Raw genomic sequence first — 25,810 nt, forward strand, 5'->3', positions numbered from 1 at the left:
CGCTTAGAACATACTTTTTTTTCTGCCATCCGGCCATCGCTCGACATAGCCCCCCCTTTGCAGCACATTTCTTGGCCCCGCCCCTTTTTGCGCCACAGACTGCTTCCTTTTGTTCCCGCCCACCCAAACATTTGGAAAGGGTGGCAACCCACCACACCCCACCCCTGCTACATCATGCCCTGCCCGTTACATCACAGCCCGCCTCCCGTTACATTACAATCCTGTGTCCCCGCGGAGTTAGTCGGGGGGAAACGAGGCAACCCACATACATCAGTCCCATTTGTGGAACGGCCACCAAGGCCCGGGGCTAGGGTGTCAATATTTTAGGGGTCTGCACAGTGTCGGACTGGGCCGGCGGGACACCGGGAAAAACCCCGGTGGGCCCCGGGCTCTTGTGGGCCCCGCCGGCCCAGATCCGCTACTTAGTGGGGCGGCGCGACCCCACTTTGTTTGGGGTCGCGGTAGAATAGAAGGGCTGCGCATGCGCACAAACGCGGCGCCGCGCGCATGCGCACAAACGCGGCGCCGCGCGCATGCGCACTAGCCGCCTGCAGCACTCCGGAGCGGCAGTGGCGGCTGGAGGGGGCCCTGGGGCAGTAGCCCCGGTGGGCCCCATGCCTCCCAGTCCGACCCTGGGTCTGCATGCTGTCCAACCACACCCACGTTGATTCAGAGACACTGGGGATGTGCAGGAGATACAATCGTTTTTTAAACTTCCTGTGGCCAGTCTCAATTTCTGTGAAAATGTGCAGGAATATAGGGGAGGGGACAGGGGTGACAAATGACAGCAGGACTAGGGGCGCCGTTACCCCTGACATCATTATTTTGTCTTCTGAGACTAGTGGAAGGGACCATTTTGCCTGGGCGGGGCAAATCCAGGGCACTTGGATTGGACAAAAGACACAGCGAGTATATAAGGGAGACAATGTCCAATCCATTCCCTCCAATAGAGTTCAAGTTATGTGTCAGTTTAAATGAAGTATCAGTATCCCCCTGTCCCTTTCTGTTGGCCGCACTGCTTGTTGTGACTCCTGAAACAATGTAGCAGAAGCAGCTGATGAAGTGACCAGTGCGGAATCCTGCAGGGCTTTGTGGGAATTGTAGTTTTGTTAGAGGAGGGCTGTTACTCTGTGTCAGCACAGAAGAAAGACTTTATTTGCTGAGAAGGTGAGTGACAGGTGATGTCTGGGAAGTGAGAGCTGCAGTTTTACTTTATAAGCTCTCTGGCCCCAGAACATGAGAGAATTTGTTGTTGGACAGTCAATAAACCATGAAGTGATCACAAGCAGCACTCACACTGACTGACACAAGCTGTATATATATAAATTCACGTTTCCCTCACATTGTCTCAGTCTGACTGACCCCTTTATAACTAGCAATGCAGTTTCCCGCCCATCTGTCATCCCAGACTAGAAGGTGAGCAGCGCAGACTGTGGATTGGCTGTAAGGCATAAAGGGGGTGTGTGACAGAGACACGTGCAACTGCCGATTGGGTGAACGCCTCTAACTAAACAGTGGGCGGGGCTAGTTCATTAAAGGATTGGGCGGGAACGTGACGCATTCTGACTTTCACGCCTAGCGCCAGTAGAAGGAGCGGATTGGTTGGCATATTCACGTGAGTTCCTCGCTATGCCGCCTTTTTTTCCCGCCCATTCGCCTCAGCACCTCGGAGAGCGCAGCTCGTTGGATCCTGTGCGGCTGAGGAAAGAGACGGAGCCTCTGAGCCTGTTCAACATCCTGCGGGACTGTGTTTCCTCTTGTGGTACCAACCTCTCCTCACAACAAAGCGTCCACTCTCGTGCCACTGCCTGTGGGATCTACCTCAAGGGAGACCCTCCACTCCCCGCAGCCTGGAGGCCCCCGTGCTAATTGCTGCAATTACCTCACATATTCATCGACTCCTCCAGCCCTGGGACTGACATTGCCCTGCCTGACTGTGTGGGACCGTGTGTGTACAGCAGCCACTGTAAAGGGCAAATCCTATTATATACAGCAGCCTGGGAACGTTACCTTTCATTTGTATATCCAGACTATTAGGGCTCTTTCTATTGCTCTACCTTAGCTATTGGGGGCAGCCTGTGTATTGTGTGCCCACCATAGTCTCTTTATATACAGTATAGCAGCCTGTGTATTGTGTGCCCACCATAGTCTGTATAGACAGTATAGCAGCCTGTGTATTGTGTGCCCACCATAGTCTCTGTATATACAGTATAGCAGCCTGTGTATTGTGTGCCCACCATAGTCTCTTTATATACAGTATAGCAGCCTGTGTATTGTGTGCCCACCATAGTCTCTGTATATACAGTATAGCAGCCTGTGTATTGTGTGCCCACCATAGTCTCTGTATATACAGTATAGCAGCCTGTGTATTGTGTGCCCACCATAGTCTGTATAGACAGTATAGCAGCCTGTGTATTGTGTGCCCACCATAGTCTCTGTATATACAGTATAGCAGCCTGTGTATTGTGTGCCCACCATAGTCTCTTTATATACAGTATAGCAGCCTGTGTATTGTGTGCCCACCATAGTCTCTGTATATACAGTATAGCAGCCTGTGTATTGTGTGCCCACCATAGTCTCTGTATATACAGTATAGCAGCCTGTGTATTGTGTGCCCACCATAGTCTCTGTATATACAGTATAGCAGCCTGTGTATTGTGTGCCCACCATAGTCTCTGTATATAGAGCAGCTTGGTCACTGTGTGCACCCTAATGATCTGTATATACTCCAGAGTGCGTATGGGAAGAGGCTAAAGGATTTGTGCCACATCTGCTTACTAGTGAACCTATAGGATCTGTATTTACACCTGTATATTAGGGACATTAGTTCATATGACTGTGTATTAGAGAGCACACAGGAAAGTGTTTCCGTACGTAGGTGAGGTGCCCAGCTGAGACCTGTGCGGGGGCTAAAGTAGTGGGAGAGCACAGGAGAGAGAGAGAGAGTGTTCTTGAATGGGACACAGGTGCTTCAATGTGTAGCGCAGGTTTGCTTTAAGGCATTTGGAGATAATGGTGGGATAGAAAATGTGAGTATAGGAGGTGCGGGTGGAAATACTAGTATAGGGATTAGACCAGTAGGTTGGGCAGCAGTTAAAGGGAATTTGGAAGGCAGAGATAAATGAAGGTACAAAAATTGGACGAGCAGGTGCAGAAGCTTTTTGGAACTGGTTAACAGGAGCTACTGTAAGACTTGAGTGAATGCCGAAGCTGTGTGTAGGATACAACTTTTTTTGAGGTTTATATAGACAGCACAGGCCCTCAGTTTATTTTGCTATAGAAAAACTATTTTGGATGGTGCCGCTGTGTAAAAATGTATTTGATCTTGACATTTCTGACTTATGCAACATATTGGTGTTAGGAGTGTGCCTAGCATATGTATGAAGTAATTCATGAAAAACAACTATAGGAACTGCGCAGAGGAGTAGGCATTGCACTGGTGCAGATAGATGATTTTATGGGGCTTTTCTGTGAAAAGTCGAGGGATATTTCAGCTAGCTATATAAATACTGTTGAATATGAGCTGCTAGAAGGCTGGTGCCAATCAGTTTCGTTAGGACCGGCATTTTGGAGGTGCCAAAGCATCTGGAAGCAACTGCTGTAAAGATATATAGGAAAACATTATAAGACTTCAAAAGAGTAAACCCATTTTGTTAATGTTGAGGGCTTGGTTTTCGTTTATATTTTTGAAAAACATATTTTTCCAAAACAATAGACATAGTTTATAAATGATTTTACATTTTAATATTTCAGGTAGATTTAAATAACTTTGGCAGGCAATTTGGATACGATTATTTGGAACCACAACACACAATACATATTTGGGGACTATTTTATTAAGCACAATTTATGGAAGGATGGCTTGGTTCATTCACACCTAGCTCTGTTTTTATTGCTACTTCTACTTGATTTTCACCCGGTACATCCCGAATCTCTTCTGTTCCTTTATACACTACTTGGGAATGAAAACTGTGGTTCTTTATTTTTGACCTCCAAGAGGTGACCAAAGATGAAGAAGTTTCGTAAAGTTTTGGATGGTCTGACAGTTGGTGGTGGAACTGTGGCAGCAGCAGGTGGCTACCCTGTGTATTCAACCGGTCCCACAGGAGTGGTGGTGTCCCCTCGAGACATGGAAGTTCAGGAGAACTTGACTTCTGACCAGTTCAATGTCTGCAAGGTAACCCTGATGGCCCTCTTTAATATTCTGCAGCAATGTATACTTAAATAATGTACGTATGTCTTCTGTATAATAAATTCCCGCTTTCCATGTTCTCCCTTGACAAAATATGAGCTTGAGAACTAGGGTGAGAATAAATTCTGAGGTTTAAGAGGAGTCTGAGAGAAGGAAAGGCTTAATAACTATATTTCAGAGTGTAAAGGAGAAACCATTGCTTATTTTTGAGTCAATAGATATAGATATATAAAACATGTAAACTGAGGATTTGCTTTACTTGCCAGCTCCACTTACATGTTATGTATGTATACCCTTGCAAAGGATCATATCTCTTCTCTTCAAGAAACAGCTTTTCAAGTTAAGGATTTCAATAGCAATTGTCATACAGTTGGTACTCTTTTGTTAAACAGAGCATGCTTATGGAAGTCAGCATTCTAAATGGGGTGTTCAAATGGGGTTTTCACTTTCCTGAAAGGGTATGCTGCATTCAGTCTGAGTTCATTTCAGAGAATTTGGGTGCTGCATTAATGGGTACTTTGCAAATCATTAACATCCCGTGTTTAGAACGGACCAAACTCATCATCCTGTTTTGTAAATTCAAACAGTCCTTTTAAGGTAGAATTATATCCATAGCTATAAGGTCAGCCTCGCGTGGTTAAAACAATGGGTACGTTGAATTCCTGGCATTGTATTAGGTCAATAAAGGTTCTTTGCTACTGGAAGATGGTACTGGTACTTCAGCAACAGTTGAAGTGACATATGTTGGACAAATCACGTATGGGATGCATTATCCAGAATCACTGAGTCTTTCATTACTGTACGGTTTAAACTCGCATCCAGGTCAGATGGAAAGTCAAATGGTGAGAGAGGGACTCAATTATTAACATATGAGCTGATTTGCACTGGTTTCTAGTTGCAACCTATCACCATTTTATTAATTTTTTCTTCTCTTCTAATTTTAGTAGACTGATTAAACTTAGTTCTTATTGGTTGCTATAGATAATTTCACTGGTGCAATTTAGCACCATGTTAGTAAATCAGTCCCCTCACGTGCCGTTCTTCAAACCCTCAGTAGTGCGCTACAGTAAGTGCACATAAGAAAGACAACCGTTAAAGTTTCTCTCCAATTCTGTGGTTTTCCTTAATTGTGTTTAATAAGCCAGTTTGAAGGGAAGATATGCTTTACTGCCCAGTGCAAGACCATTCATGGTTTCCATTATTGTTGCATAGTTTAACCTTACAGGGATCAATTAACAGGCTGGTCACTCTAGTTTAGAGTGGTGCTGACATAATGCTCTCACCTCTAGCTGCTCTAATTAAATGAAAAGCTCGTTCATTACAGTCTTTCCATTTAAATGGCACTAAGCAAGTATACTGACAGATTCGGCGTCATTATTATTCTGCATTTATTCTTTGCTGGTTTAAACCCACAAGCTCAGAAAAAATAATTCCTCTTCTGATCTAATATAAAAAACATTTTTAAATGTCGATTTTTATGCTTAATCTCAGGTTATTAGGCTTACAGTAAAGTATGTTTTTGTAACATTCAGTAATGTTTTATTTAACATTTATAGTTCATATGCTTGATGCGGCCATTCATTTTCAGTTAAGCATCTTTTATATTTTATATATGATAGGCATAATAAATGCAGTACGTTGAAGAAAAGATCTACAGTATATATAAAAATGAATCAAGGCCATTTTAAAGCTGCTATTCTATTCAGGACTGCCGCCAAAAAGTTTTTTAAAATGTGTTTGCTCTGAATTATTGCAGTGAACATTCAGTAGTGTATTCTGTTTGGAAACCTATCTAGATTGCTTATGATACAAGACCCAATGCTTAAATCTGCATTATTCCAATGCAATGAAATGATATATGAAAGATATAGAACCCCCACACATATATAAATGACATTACAGAGGATGTCCAAGTTCCGTGCTACTGTAGCAGCAATATTTCAGGTTAATAGCATGTGAGTCAGACAGGAACTTAGAAGCGCCCACATTTTTCAGACTATAACGGAGTTCATTACTTGTCTATTGCTCAGTGCAACGTATTTACATGTAATGTACAGCATTTGCTATCCAGTCAGACCAGAGCAGATAATAAATCATGAACACATGGAGAAAATTGTTAAGCTTCACATTTCTTGCTTTTAAATGAATTACGATTTAATGTATGGAGGGAGTTTATAACACAAAACCTTTAGGGGATACATTATGCCTAATAATACACAGTTGATTCTTAGGGGCTAATTTAAGAATGCTCAAGCCATTGGTCATGAGCATTCAGGTACTTAAACTATGCAAGATTTTCTAAACTCCTGGGTGGATTCACTTGATTCAAATACCTTGGCTTCCTGCAGAGCGGGGTTTTTATTTTGCTGAGTAGGAAGCCGAGTTATTCAAATCAATAATACCACTTGCATGGTTTTAGTATCTTAATGCCCAAACCCAGTGACTTGAGCATTCTTAAATTAGCCCATAAGAATCAACTATGTATTATTAGGGATAATGTATTATCTACTGTAAATAATAAGGATATTAGAAGCCACTTAGGTGCGCTGTGACCATAAAAAGATGCAAAGCTCCAGGTTATACAAGTCTAGAACTCTATCATTCATGGATTATAAGGGAAATCCCTTACTATAGATTATATCACAGAACCCCTCAGTGACTTCTAATATCCTTATCATTTGCAGTAGGGGGTGCATTATGTCTTCTAATACATGAGTGATACTCAGAGTTCCCTGTATAACTCAGCCTGCAGCCTTGTGCCTTTATATGGTCACAGAACAACCCCTCAGTGACTTCTAATATCCTTATCATTTACAGTAGGGGGTACATTATCCCTTATAATACATGAGTGATACTCAGAGTTCCCTGTATAACTCAGCCTGCAGCCTTGTGCCTTTATATGGTCACAGAACAACCCCTCAGTGACTTCTAATATCCTTATCATTTACAGTAGGGGGTACATTATCCCTTATAATACATGAGTGATACTCGGAGTTCCCTGTATAACTCAGCCTGCAGCCTTGTGCCTTTATATGGTCACATAACTACCCCTCAGTGATTTCTAATATCCTTATCATTTACAATAGGGGATACATTATCTCTTATAATACATGAGTGATACTCAGAGTTCCCTGTATAACTCAGCCTGCATCCTTGTGCCTTTATTTGGTCACAGAACAACCCCTTAGGGAATTCTAATATCCTTATCATTTACATGATCCCTTATAATACATGAGTGATACTCAGAGTTCCCTGTATAACTCAGCCTGCAGCCTTGTGCCTTTAAATGGTCACAGAACAACCCCTCAGTGACTTCTAATATCCTTATCATTTACAGTAGGGGGTACATTATCCCTTATAATACATGAGTGATACTCAGAGTTCCCTGTATAACTCAGCCTGCAGCCTTGTGCCTTTATATGGTCACAGAACAACCCCTCAGTGACTTCTAATATCCTTATCATTTACAGTAGGGGGTACATTATCCCTTATAATACATGAGTGATACTCAGAGTTCCCTGTATAACTCAGCCTGCAGCCTTGTGCCTTTATATGGTCACAGAACAACCCCTCAGTGACTTCTAATATCTTTATTATTTACAGTAGGGGGTACATTATCCCTTATAATACACGAGAGATACTCAGTTCCTTGACCTTTTTAATGCCACCACAGTTACATTAAATATCCTTATAAATTAGGGATACATTATGCCTAATACATTATGATATTGGAATGGCAGTGAGAGTTCCCTGTATAACTCAGCATTGTGCCATTATATGGTTACAGAACCCCTTAGTGACTTTTAAAATCCTTATAATTTAGAGTAGGGGTACTGTGTGTGTATATATATATATATATATATATATATATATATACATACATACATACATACATATATATATATATATATATATATATATATATATATATATATATATATATAGAGATAGATAGATAAACACGTGATACTCACCTGATCTGTATAACTCAGCCAGCAGCCTTGAAACCTTTCATGGCCTCTAAGTCATCAGTAAAATCTAATATCTTTAGAATCTATAGTAGGGGATACATGATGCCTTATAATATGCCTTAACAACATTTATCAGATTTTAGATTTATTTTATATGTCAAAAGGCAGGCTTGTGTTGTGAGCTACAGTGAACAGTTATTGATGAGTATGGGGCAAGTTGTGGGTTCTGATATGCATAACAACGTAACTTGAGGAGAATTAAAGTGATCATGCCAATGGTAGATGTTCAGAAACTCAAAGATATAATAGTGCAAAAGTTAATCTAGCATTATAGCTTATATAGCATATTTTAAAACTTTATTTTTGACAGAAATAATATCATATACTTTGTAACTGATGTTTAGCCTTATGAAAATATTTGATGTAACTGGCTTACGAGTGTTCCATTTTCTCATGACAAGCATCTAACTGCAAATCATGTGAAACAAATCAATTTTTCCAACCCGTGACAGCATTACATTCCCACATAGCATTATTCTCCCTGCCACCATTTAATCTTTCCCTATATGTTTATATATATATATATATATATATATATATATATATATATATATATATAGATCTATCTATCTATATATATATATATATATATATATATATATATATATATATATATATATATATCACATACATACGCATGAATTCAGTTTAAATGAATTCAGTAAAAGGTTTTTAGTGCTTTGGGAAATGAGCACATTACAAACAGAAAGAAACCATTTTATGGCTTTCTAAAAATGTCATTTCGATTAAGTGGTAAATCATTAAGTGCAAATGAAACCCTGTATTGTTATATCAGACAAGGTCAAATATGAATCTTAGTAGAAAGTAAAAGGAGAGCACTCAAATTTACTCCTTTTACTTTCTACTAAGATTGATACCTTTGGATGCACGGTACATCCATACAAGAGGATTGAGGCATTCACCGTATAACCATTGCTGGGCTGAGCGCAGATTCCCCCATATTCTAAAGGTCAAATATGAGCCAAAAGCCTTTCATGTAAAACAAATCTATTTAAAATAAGTGTATATATCTGAATCTTTCCTGTAAGGTTTTGTTCCCTTTAATAGAAAGGGGGATGACAGCCCACATGTTATACTGATGTTTTTTCAATACTAATTCTATAAATTCATGTGAATGCCTTATGTTTTACAATAAATATTTTCTATATTTTACAATTATAAGTCCGATTTGCAGCATTATTACTTTTTTTTAACTATGCTGCTTTATTATTTTTTTACTTTTTATTATCCTCCTTGTGAGACCCTCTTCAAGTACGTTTCATTCTGACTTCCACACTGCTGCCTGGATGCTAAGGTAATTAAACCCTAGCAACAAGGAAGGGGTTGAAATTCAAATCCTATGAGGTATAGAACAGAAAATATATTTAAATAAATATAAAGTAAAACGTTTATAGATATTTTTCCTAAAATACTACTGTGTATATCATCTACATCATACAGAAAGTTAAGACGAACCACCTTTAAAGTGAGCTTTGTGTCCTGGGATTGGCTTGCCACTAAGTTCATTCCAATAATCTTATGATCATTTTTATATGTGTATGGGCAGCTTTAGAATATCACAGTTTACACCATCATAAGTTTAATCTTAAGATGAAACAGTCCTTTAATAAATGTTCTTTACTGTATGTACATGCTTGACAAAGGGGCGTGACCCCGAAACGTTGCAGTCCGCACAATAAACGAGCAGGTAACACTGCAATTTGAATGCCTGTGTGCCGATCCTCTGCTGTTCTATAGCATACGTGAGGCTGCCGGATCCTTTGGGATTGTGCACCGGGCTGATCTGGTGTGCGTCTGTTCCTTCTACTTTGGTGGGCTTTACTGTATGTACACCATAATATTTAGTTTTACTGAAGCCTCTGAATATAATGTGGAATGTGAGAATAAACAAACAACAGCTTATTAACCCCTGTTGCTCATGGTAGTTTGGTCTGAATTAAACTTATATGAAGCACAATAGTTGTTAATTAAGCATATCCTGATACATACAGTCATATGAAAAGGTATGGGAACCCCTCTTAATTCTTTGGAGTTTTGTTTATCATTGGCTGAGCTTTCAAAGTAGCAACTTCCTTTTAATATATACTGTAACATGCCTTATGGAAACAGTAGTATTTCAGCAGTGACTTAAATTTATTGGATTAACAGAAAATATGCATCATAACAAAATTAGACAGGTGCATACATTTGGGCACCCCAACAGAGATATTACATTAATACTTAGTTGCAAATGTAACAGCCTCTAGACGCCTCCTATAGCCTTTGATGAGTGTCTGCATTGTGGATGTGGCTATTTCTGACCATTGGTCCATACAAAATCTCTCCAGTTCAGTTAAATGTGATGGCTGCCGAGCATGGACAGTCTGCTTCACATCATCCCATAGATTTTCCATGATATTCAAGTCGGGGGACTCCAGAATATTGTACTTGTCCCTCTGCATAAATGTCTTTGTAGATTTCCAAGTGAGTTTAGGGTCATTGTCTTGTTGGAATATCCAACCCCTGCAGCAGAACTTCAACTTTGTGACTGATGCTTGAACATTATCCTGAAGAATTTGTTGATATTGGGTTGAATTCATCTGACCCTCGACTTTAACATGGGCCCTAGTCCCTGAACTAGCCACACAGCCCCTGAACTAGCCACACAGCCCCTAAACTAGCCACACAGCCCCTGAACTAGCCACACAGCCCCTGAACTAGCCACACAGCCACTGAACTAGCCACACAGCCCCTGAACTAGCCACACAGCCCCTGAACTAGCCACACAGCCCCACAGCATGATGGGACCTCCACCAAATGTGACAGTAGGTAGCAGGTGTTTTTCTTAGAATGCCGTGTTCTTCTTTCGCCATGCAAAGCGCTTTTTGTTATGACCAAATAACTAAATTTTTTGTCTCATCAGTCCAAAGCACTTTGTTCCAAAATGACTGTGGCTTGTCTTAATGAGCTTTTGCATACAACAAGTCTAAAAACTTTTTACAAAATAAAGAAGAATCTTATGCCATGTCCTTGTTCAGCTTATCAGAATGCCCAACACATTGTCATTGGTGTTATTATGGGTTTTTGTGTAACAGTAATGTTTTTTATGTATGTATTTGTAACGATTGGCACCCTAAACCCAAAACCGATGCCAAGCACCCTGGTCTCGGCTTGTGCTTCTGCCTGTAGTAGCCTCCTTTGGCCTCGGGAGGAGCCCTCAGCTACTCAGATGCCGCCAGGTCTTATAATGAGAGGTGCAAGGCGAAGGGTTCTGGACAAACAAAGGGGCACTGTAAAGCAAAAGTCTTTGGGCAGAAGGTCGCGGTACAAGGCGTTAGACAGAATCATAGTTAGATCAGGCTGGGTCGAGGCAGGCAGAGTACAAATGAAGTCAGGCAGGCAAGGGTCAAAACCGGGTGATCAATCAGAAGGGATTTAGCAGGATCGGAGTCAGATAACAGGGTCAGGTTTCAGAAATCAGGATAGTCGAATTGCCAGGCAGGGGTCACAACAGGAATCAAACAGGATCAGAATACAGATAGCTCAAAGCTCAAACAGCACAGGATTAAACCTATAATGGCAATGAAGCCCAAATGAACCTTTTATAGCATTTAATTTCGCGCCAGTGCGTCCGCATCCATATCTAGAACAAGACGCGGGTGCGCGTGCCCCGAGGAGCTGCAATGGCGGCTGAAGAGGAGCGGCGTGGCGGGCGTCCCCTCCACACCACTGGACCACCAGGGCAAGTAGATCAAGTAGATTTTATTACAGTATTGGTGTTTCCAAGGACTATAAATCTACCTTGCAATTGTTCCTAAAGAACACAGAGTCAGATGCCCTTTTGGAAGACCTGTCAAGGAACGTGGGAAAAATTAGCATAGATGAAACGGAGCCCAGAAAAAGAGAGAACGGATTAGTGCAGAATGTTTAGCACCGCTGTCTGCATTAAGTAGAAATATGTAGCGCACAGAGGCTTGATTGCAAGCAGCTGAAATCATGGAAATCTTTATATTAGTTGCTTTAGTTTATGAAAAACATATGTCAACATATTGACATGCTACCTCCAGATTATCACTGTTTATATCAAAAAACAATTAATATTAAGGTTTAAGGTACAGGTATGGGGCCCCTTACTAAGAAAACCCATTATTAAAACAGCTCTGTATCACAAGAAGGCAATCTCCCATACAGTCCATTTTAAGCAATTTTTTTTTTTTAATATTTACCTTTTTCTCTGTACTAATAAAGCAGTTCATTGGTACTTGATTGTAACTAAGCTGGATAAATCCACATTGGTGTCAAAAACAACCCTATCGGGTTAATATTTAAATGTTTTTTAGAAGATATATGGCTAATAATCCAATTACTAAGTAATGTGTAAATGCAGAACTATATATTTGATACCAGTACTTTGCACATGGTAAATGATGGAAAAAGTGGTTTTCTGTTGAATGGGATAAACAAAAAATTGCAGTATAATCACGGCTCCGCACACACTTCATAATCAGCAGGTTATTTATTGTTATTTTCACCACACATCAACGTTTCGGGGGGTTTTCACCACCCTTCATCAGGATAAAACACCCAAGTAACACAAACCCTTATAAGTGCAATGCTCCTCCTTCTATTCCCATGATGCAACTTTTAGTTAACCCTTTATATGGGTTAATACTTTATACATTTCTATTAGTGATATTTACTCTTTTCTATACTTATTCTCATATATCATCAGTGTTATACAATAATTTAAATCGCACACATAAATATTAATTTATATAAATAGTAAAAGACATTTATAAAAAATATGAAAGTGCATTAGTGCCCATTACTCACTATCGGTGACCATATTAATTTTCTCTAACCACCACCCATTTTGATAGTCCTCACATGGATATTTCTCATCTAAAATAAAAAATGGAAAAGACACAAGAATCTTAAACTTTTATAAAAACAAAAAAGCCTTCTGATATTAAATAAAACATGTTATGTTAGAGCTACGTTTTATGTAGGGTGCTTCTTGTAATTGTTTAGATGCTGCTGCCAATGCTTGGCCAACGGATACAACATGTATTACTATACACCAAAGTATATACCATAAAACTTTATATGTTGTTATTGTCTAAAACCAAAAAATTGACTAACGTTTCGGCAAACACTCAAGCCTTTCTCACTTTGAGAAAGGCTTGAGTGTTTGCCGAAACGTTAGTCAATTTTTGCTAATAAACACCTATATTTTCATCGCTAAGACCTGTGAGTGCAAGTTTTCCCCCCTGTTATATATATATATATATATATATATATATATATATATATATATATATATATATATATATATATATATATAGTGCAGCGGAGCTCATGGGTGCCACCTTTAGTTCTGCAATTTACTGAGTTTTCGGCGTGTGCACAGTAGCCGTGAATACCAAAGATACCAGAAACGATACCAGAGAAATCCAAAGATACCAGAAACGGAACCCATGAGCTCCGCCAATGTCAATGCCAGGGACACATTTTTCAAGTAATGGACTATGCAGGGAGGGGGGCAATCGAGGGAAAGGGGTAGGTGCTTTCTCTTAAGGAGGGATTTAGTTCTCCTTTAAAGGAGAATTCAACCCTTTAAGAAATAAACCCATAATAAACCCAAAAGTCAGGTGTGCCAGTTGGTTAATCCAAATGTTTTCTGATACTTTCCACAGTTTGTGTCTTCAGATAGGGGTAGATTTACTGAAACTCAAATTAATCCCAGTTTTTTTTATGAAATGATTTTTACAGGATTGTTACTGAAATGTACCGACTTTCTCTTTGATCTCCTGCACTGAACAACCAGAAAAAGATGCAAAGTTTCTAAAACTGAGGCTTTTGGCAGAGAGTCTAGAATACATGGCAGGTGCACTTAGATACATTTGTAACAATTCAAGATAAGCAAAGAAACAATTGTAACTATTAAAGATAAATATCAGACTCAAACCCAACTCAAACCAGATGAGACTTGTTATCTTTGTACAGACTCTTTTTTCAGTACAAATTTCTGAGCAAACATCTAGCAAAGATGAATAAGGAATGATGGAGTTTTGCAGTGACTTTATCGAAGCATGCTAGAAGGACAGGCATCTAATTATATGCGCTATATATATATATATATATATATATATATATATATATATATATATATATATATATATATATATAAGAAACCAAATTAATTCTGTAGATATTGTGACTTTAAACTAGACTGCCCAATAAATATAAATGGTTCAATGACGTTGTTTATTGTGTTTCTTGGTCTTTGACCCTATCCAGAGCCACGCCATAATGCAATATGGTGGCTGAAGAAATGAAACATTTGTGGTCTGTGAAACAGTTTTAGCAAAATAGTATTTGAATTAGAGACATAAACTACTTATTAGCTGAGGCTTACCTAATTAACTATTTGGTGCAAAGGAGAAGTGCACCTGGCTATCCAACAACATGTGGTTCCTAGAGTCTTTAACTTAGTATAGCCTTTCCATATAATGGGTGATCACTACATATGGGATCAATGGGTAGTCACGATATATTTTAGGGCTCAAGACAAGTGACCACTACTGCAGAACCCCTGGGCTATATATATCCAGTATTATTGTGCCTCTTGGAATAATGGTTAGGAGATACAGATTACATTGTAAAGGGCTCCTCCCATTTTTTGCAAAATGCAAGAAATTGTAAGCAACTTTCAAATGAAAAACATATTTGTATGTAATTTGAGTTGAAAGCAGTGTTTGTGTATCTAGTGTTCTCTGATTGTGACTAATAAAATAATGTAACGAGTTCTCCTTCAGGCCATTTCATCAGCTTTTTTTCAGCTGGCACACCAGAGTCAAAGCCAGAATTTAGAGAGTGAAAACAGTCAGACAGACTGCTTTAGGTACTAATTACATGTACATCCTATCATTTTAATTGTAATTAGTAGGTACTTAAAAGTTGCTTAGAATTTCATTTTCTTTAGGGAAAACATGGTTTATTGATGAAGGACACCACAGAAGGATCTGGCCTAAATGCATTTATACTAATGTGCCTGTAGTCTGCACATTTCGAAATATCTTGTTTCTTTTAAAGGCGCAGGAAAGGTGAAATGCCTACCATTTGGAACCCCTTATAGGGATGCATGGAATCCGGGATTCAGTTTGGTATTTGGCCAGGATTTGACCTTTTTCAGCTGGATTTGAGTTCAGTAAGATCCTCATGCCTGGCCGAACCGAATCCAAATCTTTAAAATCACGTGACTTTTTGTCACAAAACAAGGAAGTTCTCTTATTCCCTTCCTATCCCTGTTTTGCATATACAAATTAGGATTTGGTTTAGTATTCAGCCAAATCTTTCACAAAAGGATTCGGGGGTTCGCCAAATCCAAAATAGTGGATTCGGTGCATCCCTACCCCCAGTGATTATAATCCGTTAGATACCCAAGCCAGTGCTTCTGGTTGCAGAAAACTGCACCAGCCCTAAACGAGAACCATGGAGTGATCATCTTTTTCCGCTTCTTCATTCTTCAGTGGCCCTGGGTCCAGCCCATGAGTAGTAGAGTGAAAAAGACAGCTTTTTACTTAATGTTTGGCTTTTAACACAACCTCTCATGCAGCGATGTATTTAGGTACAATGCTGCCCTAGGCACCGGACCTAAACATGTCCCTTACGGCATGCGTGTGACATCAGCGTGTTGTGCGTGTGACATCACATGCCATATACCACAGAAGTGACGTCAGCATGCCGTGTGCGTGACTTCACTTCCACGTGATTCCTCAGCCCCCCCTACCCTTGACCCCCCCCAGCTCCATCACTGGATTTCCAATGGAAATGGAACCCTCTTTATCTGGCATACATATCTTTCATTGCCATTTAATTTAATCAAATCTTCCAAAGCAATATTAGATTCATTTCAGCCAGGGCCCTAATGTACTAATCCTTTAGGTGTAGCATTGTGGGTGCCAGTAAAAGTAGTAGGTTTTGGATTAGACTCCATATTTTAGTTCTTATGCTAGTGATGGGGCGATGGCTGGGGAGCATGGCAAGGACCTGGAAATTGTCTTCTTGGGGGGATCACTGTGTTGTAGGAAGCCTTCTCCAATAACGGCAAAGGATGTTCTTTCATCATAGACTTTTTTATGTTTTTCAGTGTAAGCAGAAACTGATTTTTCCACCATGTGATGGAGATGAATATTGCTGACGCTTTCCGAATTGGTGTCAACAAAAATCAATAATTTTTAAAGATTTTCTTATGAGTTTGCATGTCTAGTGACTAGTTTATTTTCTCTCTCACTATGGGACCTGATTAGAGTACGAGTGGAGTAAATTATTCTCAACAGCCATGATAGCTTTAAACAAGGCATACAGAGACTTGCAGGCACACTCTTGTTAAAAGTCTGAACTCCCCATTTTCTTGTCTGGGATTGCCCTGTTTGGTGAATATTCAGCGGGTTATTTAATAAAACTCAAATTAATCTCAGTTTTTTTATTAAAACAAAGTCGACCAAACTCCCTTCCACGAAGAACGAAAAAAATGTCACGACAAAATCGACCGTCAATTCGTATTGTACTATTGATGCTCCGAAAACTCTATTTTATCTATTGTCTATGTGAAAACTCTACTTTTTATGATTATCAGAAAAACCCTGACTTTGGGCCAGATTCATTTCAGTGAGAAAAAGGTTTATCATGTGAAAGTCATGGGCAAGATTCAACTTGAGATGCAATTTAATTCAGAAAAACATCTCACGATTTATCATATGAAAAATCTATTGAAGTCTATGGGGGAAAAACTGGAACTGAATAAGGTGAAGTTTTTTCTCCTCAAATTGGATCTCGTCCATGAGTTTTCATGTGATAAACCATGAGAACTTTTTCTCACTGAATTGAATCTGGCCCTTATCCAGCATAGAGCACAGTGTCAAGAAAAAACTTCAGGGACATCTGCCATTGACTTCTACATGACCTCGAGAGGTTTGAGATGGAGTATTTTCTGATTTTTAGCAACTTTGGGGTATAATAAATCTCTATAAAAAAAAAATCACCCCAAAAAATGTGAGTTTTCCCCTTTAAAACCTTGATTAAATAATTTTGTAATACTGGCCCAGCCTTGGCTGGTAATTTATCATCTAGACTAGTGAAATGCTGACCATGTGGCAACCCTGTGTGTTTTAGAGCTTGGGATGATGGAGGGGTGGGATATTAAAGGCTGAGTCATTATTGACCAAGAGCTCTGATTTTGAATATTGTAAACAAACTGAATACCTGCAAAAATTGTTATTAGAAAAAGTCCAGACACTTTAATACTTTTATTGTTGGGTATTTACAATATCTAAATCATTACGTTTTTTTGTAGTGGAGTAAACCATGCTAAATATTCCATTCCTTGTTTTTCAGACTGTACGACATGGATTTCCACATCAACCTACAGCTTTAGCTTTTGATCCTGTACAGAAGATACTGGCTATCGGGTCACGGACTGGAGCTGTACGAATGTATCCTTTATCTTTTTCTCATCATTCCATTGAATTTCCCTAGAAATATTGTTAGCTGCAGAGAAGGTGAGAAAAGGTCTTTTCTTGTTATTATACTGAAACTGCAGGAAGGTTTGGGCTGATTTTATATAGAAGTGTTTTCATATAGAAGTGAAGATTATTTTGCAGTTTTTATGCAGCATGTATATTGTATTAGAGGTGAATTTTACCAACGCATCATTTGTTTATTTAAAAATCGTAAGTACTTTTTCAAAAGAAATGTGGTGAATTTTCTCCTGGCGTATTTTCCCCATACAATAGTAGTGAATTTTCCTAAATAATTTTTGGGGATGTTGATAATGAGATTTAAAAGTGGCTGCTCTATCTTTATAATAGTATATCGCCAGCCTGGACCTGGAGAAATTTGGCGTAAAACATGCTCTTGGGCTCTTAGTGAATTTTTAGAATTTTCACTGGACAAAGTTCAACTGGAGAAGATAGGTGGATTTACACCAATACAAAGAGAATTTTCACCACTGAGAAGTTAATTCCCCAAAACTTGGTGTATTCTCAACAAATTGACAATGTTAAGGAGAATCTTCATTTTTGGTGAAACTACTACAATTTTTCACTTTCATCCATTAGTAAATTTGCCCCAATATATGAAAAAACACCAGTGTTTTGACTTTTGCTTATGACTTTTTGGAATACCGGATATGATGTCACTGACATAAAGGATAACTAAGGAATGTAACTTCCCAGATGTATTAGAGCTCACTCAAATAACTGATACCAGTACAAACAAAATCTAACAAAATAACTGCCTTTTGCACAAATTCTGCATGTAGAGAGACATTGGGGCAGATTTATCAAGGGTCGAATTTCAAAGTAAAAAAAACTTCGAAATTCAACCATCGAATAGGATAGTACGACATTCGAAGTTGAATTTGAAGGTTTTTTAAGATTGTACGATCGTACAATTTTACAAAAAAATCCTGGTCGAATAGTCGAAGCATTTTCACTTCGAATCGAAGTCGAATTTGGCCTATTCGATGGTCGAAGTACCCAAAAATTACTTTGAAATTCAAAGTTTTTGAATTCGAATATTCATTTAAAATTCACTTCGACCCTTAGTAAATGTGCCCCATGATGTCTGGGGATTTTAATAGAGTGAGCTCTAATACATCTTCTAGGCAAAAGGAGCCCCCCTATAAGATATATTGGATATAACTGTCAGTGAATATCTGACACCCAACTGCTGCATGAAGACAGAATGAAGAGAAACAGATGCTGAGAGAGGGATATTGAAGATAAACTTGATTATTTAAGAAACAGTACAGAATGATTTAATTGATTATATTTAGAAAACTTTGTATTTCAGTATGCTGAAGCTTATATTAAATTTTCATTTTCTCAACAGTTCTTTAGGTTTTAGTATGATACAGAGAGTGATATTATAACATAATTTGCAATTGGTTTCCATTTTTTATTATTAATGGTTTTGGAATAAGAGACTGGGATATAAATAGGTGAGGATGTAATTAAGATGTAAAAAGTACCAATAACAATACATTTGTAGCCTTACAGAGCATTTGTTATTTAGACCCCCATTTGAGTCGAAAGAAAATGGCAAATAATTAAAAAGCTATTTAAAATAAATAAAAGACTAAATTGAAAAGTTGCTTAGAAGTGGCCATTCTATTACATATTTGTAACCCTTTCTTGGCAGGAATATCCAGGGCCACACTGTGGCGCTAACAGTATAGATCCCAAGCCTCCGCTAAGTGGGAGATTTGCGGGGTTCGGATAAGTTAAGTGCCTCCACCCAGGGCTAAAACCCGATATTGGTGGCATACAACTCCCTGGGAACTGCAATAGCAGTGATTTTGGTACCAATTGTAGCAGACAATAAACCACACAATAGGCAGATATGCAGTAATATGTAATATTAGAAATGCAATATATGCAAATGCAATAAGAACAGTGAAATAACAATAATACGATGAATAGAAGACAATATAATAAGTATCGCCCTTAGTATGAAAATGTCCACTGTCACTTTAAGAATGGTGAGTGTGCACACTAGGGGTCTGAGGGGATATACCAAAGTAGTAATAGAAGAGGGATGTGTTTCAACACTAGATTGATGCACCCCGGGGTGTGTAAAGTGAAGGTCTCACCAACTCCCAGTGATAATGAAAGAAGAAAGAGATCCTGTGAGGCAGAGCAGATACAGGGAAGCAGTCTGGCAGCTTTAATCCACACTGTGCTTGGAATGCTGGTGTAGGGAAAGGCTTCCTAAATTCCTGAGGATCCACTGCACGTGTCACGGAGGCTGATGGGAAATCCACAGTCCAGATCCAGTGTACACGCTGGCAACTCACTACAGGGCTGAAGTCCTATCTATCCTACAGGGATTACTTCCCCAGCAATAGCTCAGGCAGCTGCACTAGTTCCACTCACTATGATGGCTGACTGGAAAGGGTTAACTAACTCCCTGTGCTCTGGCTATGGGATTCCCTATATGGGTAAATATTCTATAGGTGAAATCCCTGGCTTCCTACTCAGATAAATCAGCAGGAACACTCACAAGAGAGAAGGAGAGATTGCAGGCTGCTCTCAGTGTATTAGTCCATGCTTTCCTCTTCTCTTCTTCCTGGTTAACCTAAGCCTCACTTTCATTTTGGCTCCAAACTTCTTTCAGAGAGGTCACAAGGTCAGAAGCAAATCCTTCTTGCTGATTGGCTAGGCTGTGGCTGAAAACTGTCTCACTGCAGTGCAAGCAGCAGCCATGCTTTTGGTGGATCCAGATTTAAAGTCACAGGGTTATGCAGTTAGGGAAAGGGCAAATAACACTTCCCTACATTCTCCCCCCGGAAAATCCCTTCTGGCCCAGCAAGGGTACAAACATTGTAAACAAGCAATATGCAATGTGTTATAAACAGTAATAACATCCACTTCTAATAGTCTCTCCTGAGATCTATCAAGTCACAATGGTTGCTGTAAGAGAAATTAAATTAGTAGTATGCAACAGACATCATAGAAGATAATCTACTCATCATTTGGTGCATTTCTCTTAGCAAAGATTGAACATCAGTAACACAAGGCACATTCAAACCATTTTGATAAGGTACAGCATATCCAACAAAAGGTTGAGAAGTATAGCTAGGTACTCCTAGAGAATCATAGGTGAGGGCACTAGGAGGCCTCCTTATCCTTCCTCCCCTCCGCACATCCCTAGCAGGCAGTCCTGAGGCTGGGTTTACTGAATTTTGAGTTTGATTCAGTCCAGAATGGGTAGCAGGAACAAAGTCTGGGGTGTCTGGGCTCAAAGTCCTTGCAGATGGAGGTTGGTCATCATGTGAGTTAGTAGGTGCAACTGTTGGCTGTTCATCATCATCGGCATGAATTGCTGCAGGTGAATCTACTGAAACATCAAAGTCATTTTGTGAATTCTCAGCATCAGAGGGATCATCACTAACAGTAGAGTCTGTTTGATTTTCAGTCTCTGAGTCAGATACCTGAGGTATGGGTAAGAGATGATTTCTGTGCCAGGCTTTTAGATACCCCCTTGGACCTTTGATGCGGTAGACAGGGATACCAGGCAGTTTATCAACTATAACATAAAAGTCTGTACGCCAACGATCAGCTAGTTTATGCTGAGCCTGGTTTCCTAGGTTTCTCAGTAACACTCTATCTCCAGGAACAAGTTCATTGTGGCGTACTTTGGCATCATATCTTCTCTTGTTGCCTTGATTAGTTTTGGAAGCATTATCCTCAGCAAGGCGATAGGCTCTAGTCAAGTCTTCCTTTAATTTAGCAACATACTGAGAGTGATTGATACTGTCCATACCATCTACTGACACTCCAAAGTAAAGATCTATTGGTAGTCGTGCTTCTCTGCCAAACATGAGGAAGTAGGGAGAATATCCAGTAGTCTCATGACGAGTGCAGTTGTAAGCATGAACCATGGTACTAACATGGCGACTCCAGAATCTTTTCTCTTTAACAGGAAGTGTACCAAGCATATTTAGCAAGGTGCGGTTGAATCTTTCTGGTTGTGCATCTCCTTGAGGATGATATGGTGTAGTTCTGCTTTTGCTAATATTGAGTAGCTGCAGAAGCTCTTTGATCAATTTACTCTCAAAATCACGTCCTTGATCTGAGTGCAGACGGACAGGAAATCCATAGTGGATAAAGAACTTTTCCCAAAGGACTTTAGCAACAGTGGCAGCTTTCTGATCCTTGGTAGGAAATGCTTGAGCATAGCGGGTATAATGATCAGTGACTACCAGAATGTTTCCAACACCTTTAGTATCAGGATCAATGCAGAGAAAGTCCATGCAGACAAGGTCTAAGGGCCCTGAACTTTTCAGGTGCTCCAGAGGTGCAGCTTTTATGGGCAATGTCTTTCTTTGCAAACATCTCAGACATCTTCTGCAATAATCATTAACAGTTTCTCTCATTTTAGGCCAGTAGAACCTATCTTGAATCAAGCCATAGGTTTTCTCGATACCTAAATGGCCATGTTTGTCATGCAGGTTTCTGAGCACAAACTGCCTATACCTCTTGGGAAGAACTAATTGACGTCGATCAGGATGATCATGGTATAGTAGTACCCTATACAGGAGTCCATTGTCTATCTGAAACTTCTCCCATTCTCTCAAAAGGATAGTGCTATCAGAAGGCAGAGACTTCTTAAGGTACTCCTGGTCTTTTTGCAGGACAGCTTTCCTCAGGGGTCCAATGATAGGGTCAGCTTGCTGGGCTGTGATCAAATCCTTTTTCTTCAAAGGGTGCAACTGATCAATCCCTAGCATTGCAGGGCAGCTGAAAGCATCCGGAACACAATTGGGTCTGGCACCCAGTGAATCCACTAATCTTAAGTCTGAGAAGTTGAGTTTCCTTCTGTTTACAGCAGAAGCTAGGCAAAAGGCATTTACTCCTGAGGGTGTAATTTCTTTCCACTCTTCATTCTCAGAAGTAGCAGGTAGGCCAGGTCTTCTAGATAGGGCATCGGCTCCTACATTCTTGGGACCTGGTTTATACTTAAGTGTGAACTGATAGTTGGATAAGGCTGCTAACCATCTGTGGCCTGTGGCATCTAGTTTGGCTGTGGTGTGAACATATGTTAGAGGGTTGTTATCAGTTCTTACTTCAAATGGTACTCCATACAGGTATCCATGAAGTTTGTCAACAATGGCCCACTTAAGTGCCAGAAACTCTAACTTGTGCACTGGATAGTTTTTCTCACTTGGAGTCAAACTTCGGCTGATATATGCCACTGGACGCAATCCTCCGGGGTACTCTTGATGAAGAACTCCTCCCAAGCCGTCATAGCTGGCATCCACATGGAGGATATAGGGCTTTGTAGGATCTGCATAAGCCAACACAGGAGCTTCTGTGAGACATTTCTTCAAAGCAGCAAAGGCTTCAGTACAGGCATCAGTCCACTTATCCCCAAAGGGTAATTTGGAACTTTTGGCAGCCTTTTCATCAGTTGAGGTGAGGGTCAGTAAGGCATGTAAGGGTTTTGCCAACTTAGAATATCCCTCCACAAATCTTCTGTAATAGCCACAAAACCCTAGGAATGACCTAAGCTCTGTGAGGTTGTTTGGTTGTGGCCAATTCACCACTGCTTCTATTTTAGCAGGATCAGTGGATACGCCTTCAGCAGACACAATATGTCCCACATAGTGTACTGAGGTACGGCCAAATTTGCATTTGTCAATAGACAACTTTAGACCTTCTTCTTGAAGTCTGTCAATCACACGAATGAGTCTTTCATGGTGCTCTTCTAGAGTACTTCCGAACACAATGATGTCATCAAGGTATACAAGACACTCTCGGGGGCATAGATCTCCCAATACTTTTTCCATAAGTCTCTGGAATGTGGCGGGGGCCCCGCAAATACCTTGAGGCATTCGGGTAAATTGGTAAAATCCCAGAGGACAACTGAAGGCAGTTTTCTCTTGATCCTCAGGGGACATGGGTACTTGATAGTATCCAGATCTAAGATCCATCACTGTAAACCACTTACTGCCACTTAAAGCTTCCAAGGAATCTTCAATCCTGGGCAAAGTGTATTGGTCAGGTATGGTTCTCCGATTTAATGTACGGTAGTCCACACACAGACGAACAGATCCATCCTTTTTCCGAACCACCACAATAGGGGAAGCATAAGGACTTCTGGAATCTGTGATTATATTCTGATCTTTCATCTTCTTCAGACATGTACGCACATCTTCAATGTCTCGGGGTGGCAGCTTCCTAGATCTCTCCCTGAAAGGTTTAGAATCTGCTAAGCGAATGGTATGACAGGCACTCTTGGCACATCCAACATCCATGTCATCAGTGGAGAACACATCTTTTCTGAAGTTCAGCTCCTTAATTAGCAGTTCTTTGGCTTCTTTCGGCATGGGAGAGTCCCCAAAATCAAAATTAAGAGGTGCATCTTTTGGTTCAATATGTGCAGAACATACTTCTGATTCAGATGTAACTTCCTGAACCGAGTAACACACTCCAACTTCATCAAATTCGTTTACTGTAATAGGCCAAGGGTTGTGATTTTGCAGAACAACCCAATCAAACTCGGGCATCCCCTCTCGCCAATCTTTTCTTTCTGGAATTAGTTCCCAACCATGCTTTGCCACTTGTTCAGGTGGAGTTTCCAGAAGAAAATAGCTTTGGGTGTCACATTCCATAGGCAGAGATCTGGTAACCTTTATCAGTCGTGCTTGCCCAGCTGGAATTTCCATAGCAGGCCCGTTTAGTCTGTACACAGGGCCCTGACAAAATTCGGGTACAAAGGCTTGACACAGTCTCTTTACTGCTGCTGACACAGGGAAGGAAGAAACATCAGTGGTGCCTTGTAATTGCAGAAACTTTAGAAAAGCATCTTCAACTGCTTTCACATTAGATCCCACGATGAGTGGTGCAGATGTCCTATGAGCAGCAGGAGGACAAATATAAGCAACCACTTTGAGAGGTGGTTCATCTTCAGAAGTTATCCCAGGAATTCGGAGATCAACTTCCACTTTTCCATCCATACAAGCAGATTTGGCACCCACACCTACTACCTCTATGTCATCAGCTGGAGTCAAGGGTAGGTGGGATAAATGTTTCTGGTAGAAAGGACGACCAATGATGGTTATCTGTGATCCAGTGTCAAATAATGCAGTAGTCGGAACATCATTCACAGTCAGATGGAAGATGCACTTCCGCCCTACCCCAACAAGTGGTTTTGGGTGGTTAGGCTTCCGTTTCTTATGTCTGATTGAGTTACATTCTCCAGCTTGGCTTTGCACAGGAGTAGCTTGTACCTTACGAGGGCATTTAGTGATGTCATGGCCTTGTTTTCGACAATACTCGCAGAAAAATTTCTGGGATTTAGGAAATAATGGTGCTCCAGCTGGCTTTCTGATTTAAATCTGAAGCTTGGGTAGAAGATGCATAATAGAAGTCTATTCTGGCTTCTTCCTCCTCTGCAGTTCTTAAGAGATCCCCTGTTACAGCATCTGGGTTGTATCTCATGTAAGCTTGCACAGCAAGATTGACAGGGTGATGGGGGTCTGATCCCCACTTTACTTGCCTGTGAAGTTGAGACACTTCCTGAGTTGCAGGAATTATCTTTTTGAATATGAGGTAATTCAGTTCGTTAGACACTCTGCTAATGAAGACAGATGCTCTCTCACCTTTAAGTTGTCGCATAGCTTGAAACTTAGCAAGACGTTGTTGAAGATCCTCATATTTCTCATAGCGAGTTATCAAAGCTTGTAATAAATCTTTAACAGTACAATCAGGGTGTTTAGTGTTATGGGCTTGTAAGAAAATCAAAGCAGGGGGTCTTACTAGCTCCATTAGTCTGCGTTGCTTCATTTTATCAGTTCCCTCCCATTCCTCTAACAATGGGCGGATGTACTCTATCCAGTCAGTAAACACTTCTTCCCCTTTGGGTACTGGTTCAGTACCAGAAAAATACTTCTTTACACTCCAGACAGTCTCTTGCCATAACCGTAGACTAGCTTCAGTCACTTTCTGTATGCTTTCAGCAAATATAGGTGCAATTGTGTCTAGGCTAGTGAATGGGTGAGGTGCTGGAGGAGGTCGCC

The 25,810-nt window shown here is 40.1% G+C and overlaps 1 protein-coding gene across 9 annotated transcripts in view; it reads left to right on the plus strand.

The window, feature by feature from the left end:
- Nucleotides 1-1,639: 1,639 nt before the first annotated feature.
- The window catches only part of LOC108707806 (syntaxin-binding protein 5-like), a 178,895-nt gene continuing 154,724 nt past the window's right edge, over nucleotides 1,640-25,810 (plus strand). For 6 of the 9 annotated variants that reach the window (XM_041581402.1, XM_041581406.1, XM_041581403.1 and 3 more), the window contains exons 1-2: nucleotides 1,641-4,177; nucleotides 17,623-17,720. In XM_041581402.1, the coding sequence (XP_041437336.1) occupies nucleotides 4,010-4,177; nucleotides 17,623-17,720 (266 nt within the window). In that variant the 5' untranslated portion in view covers nucleotides 1,641-4,009. Of the gene's footprint in view, nucleotides 4,178-17,622; nucleotides 17,721-25,810 lie in introns of all 9 variants that reach the window. The other 3 variants (XM_041581400.1, XM_041581401.1, XM_041581404.1) reach the window with 1 other exon arrangement.

This window comes from Xenopus laevis, chromosome 2L, assembly GCF_017654675.1.
Source record: "Xenopus laevis strain J_2021 chromosome 2L, Xenopus_laevis_v10.1, whole genome shotgun sequence".
NCBI lineage: Eukaryota > Metazoa > Chordata > Amphibia > Anura > Pipidae > Xenopus > Xenopus laevis.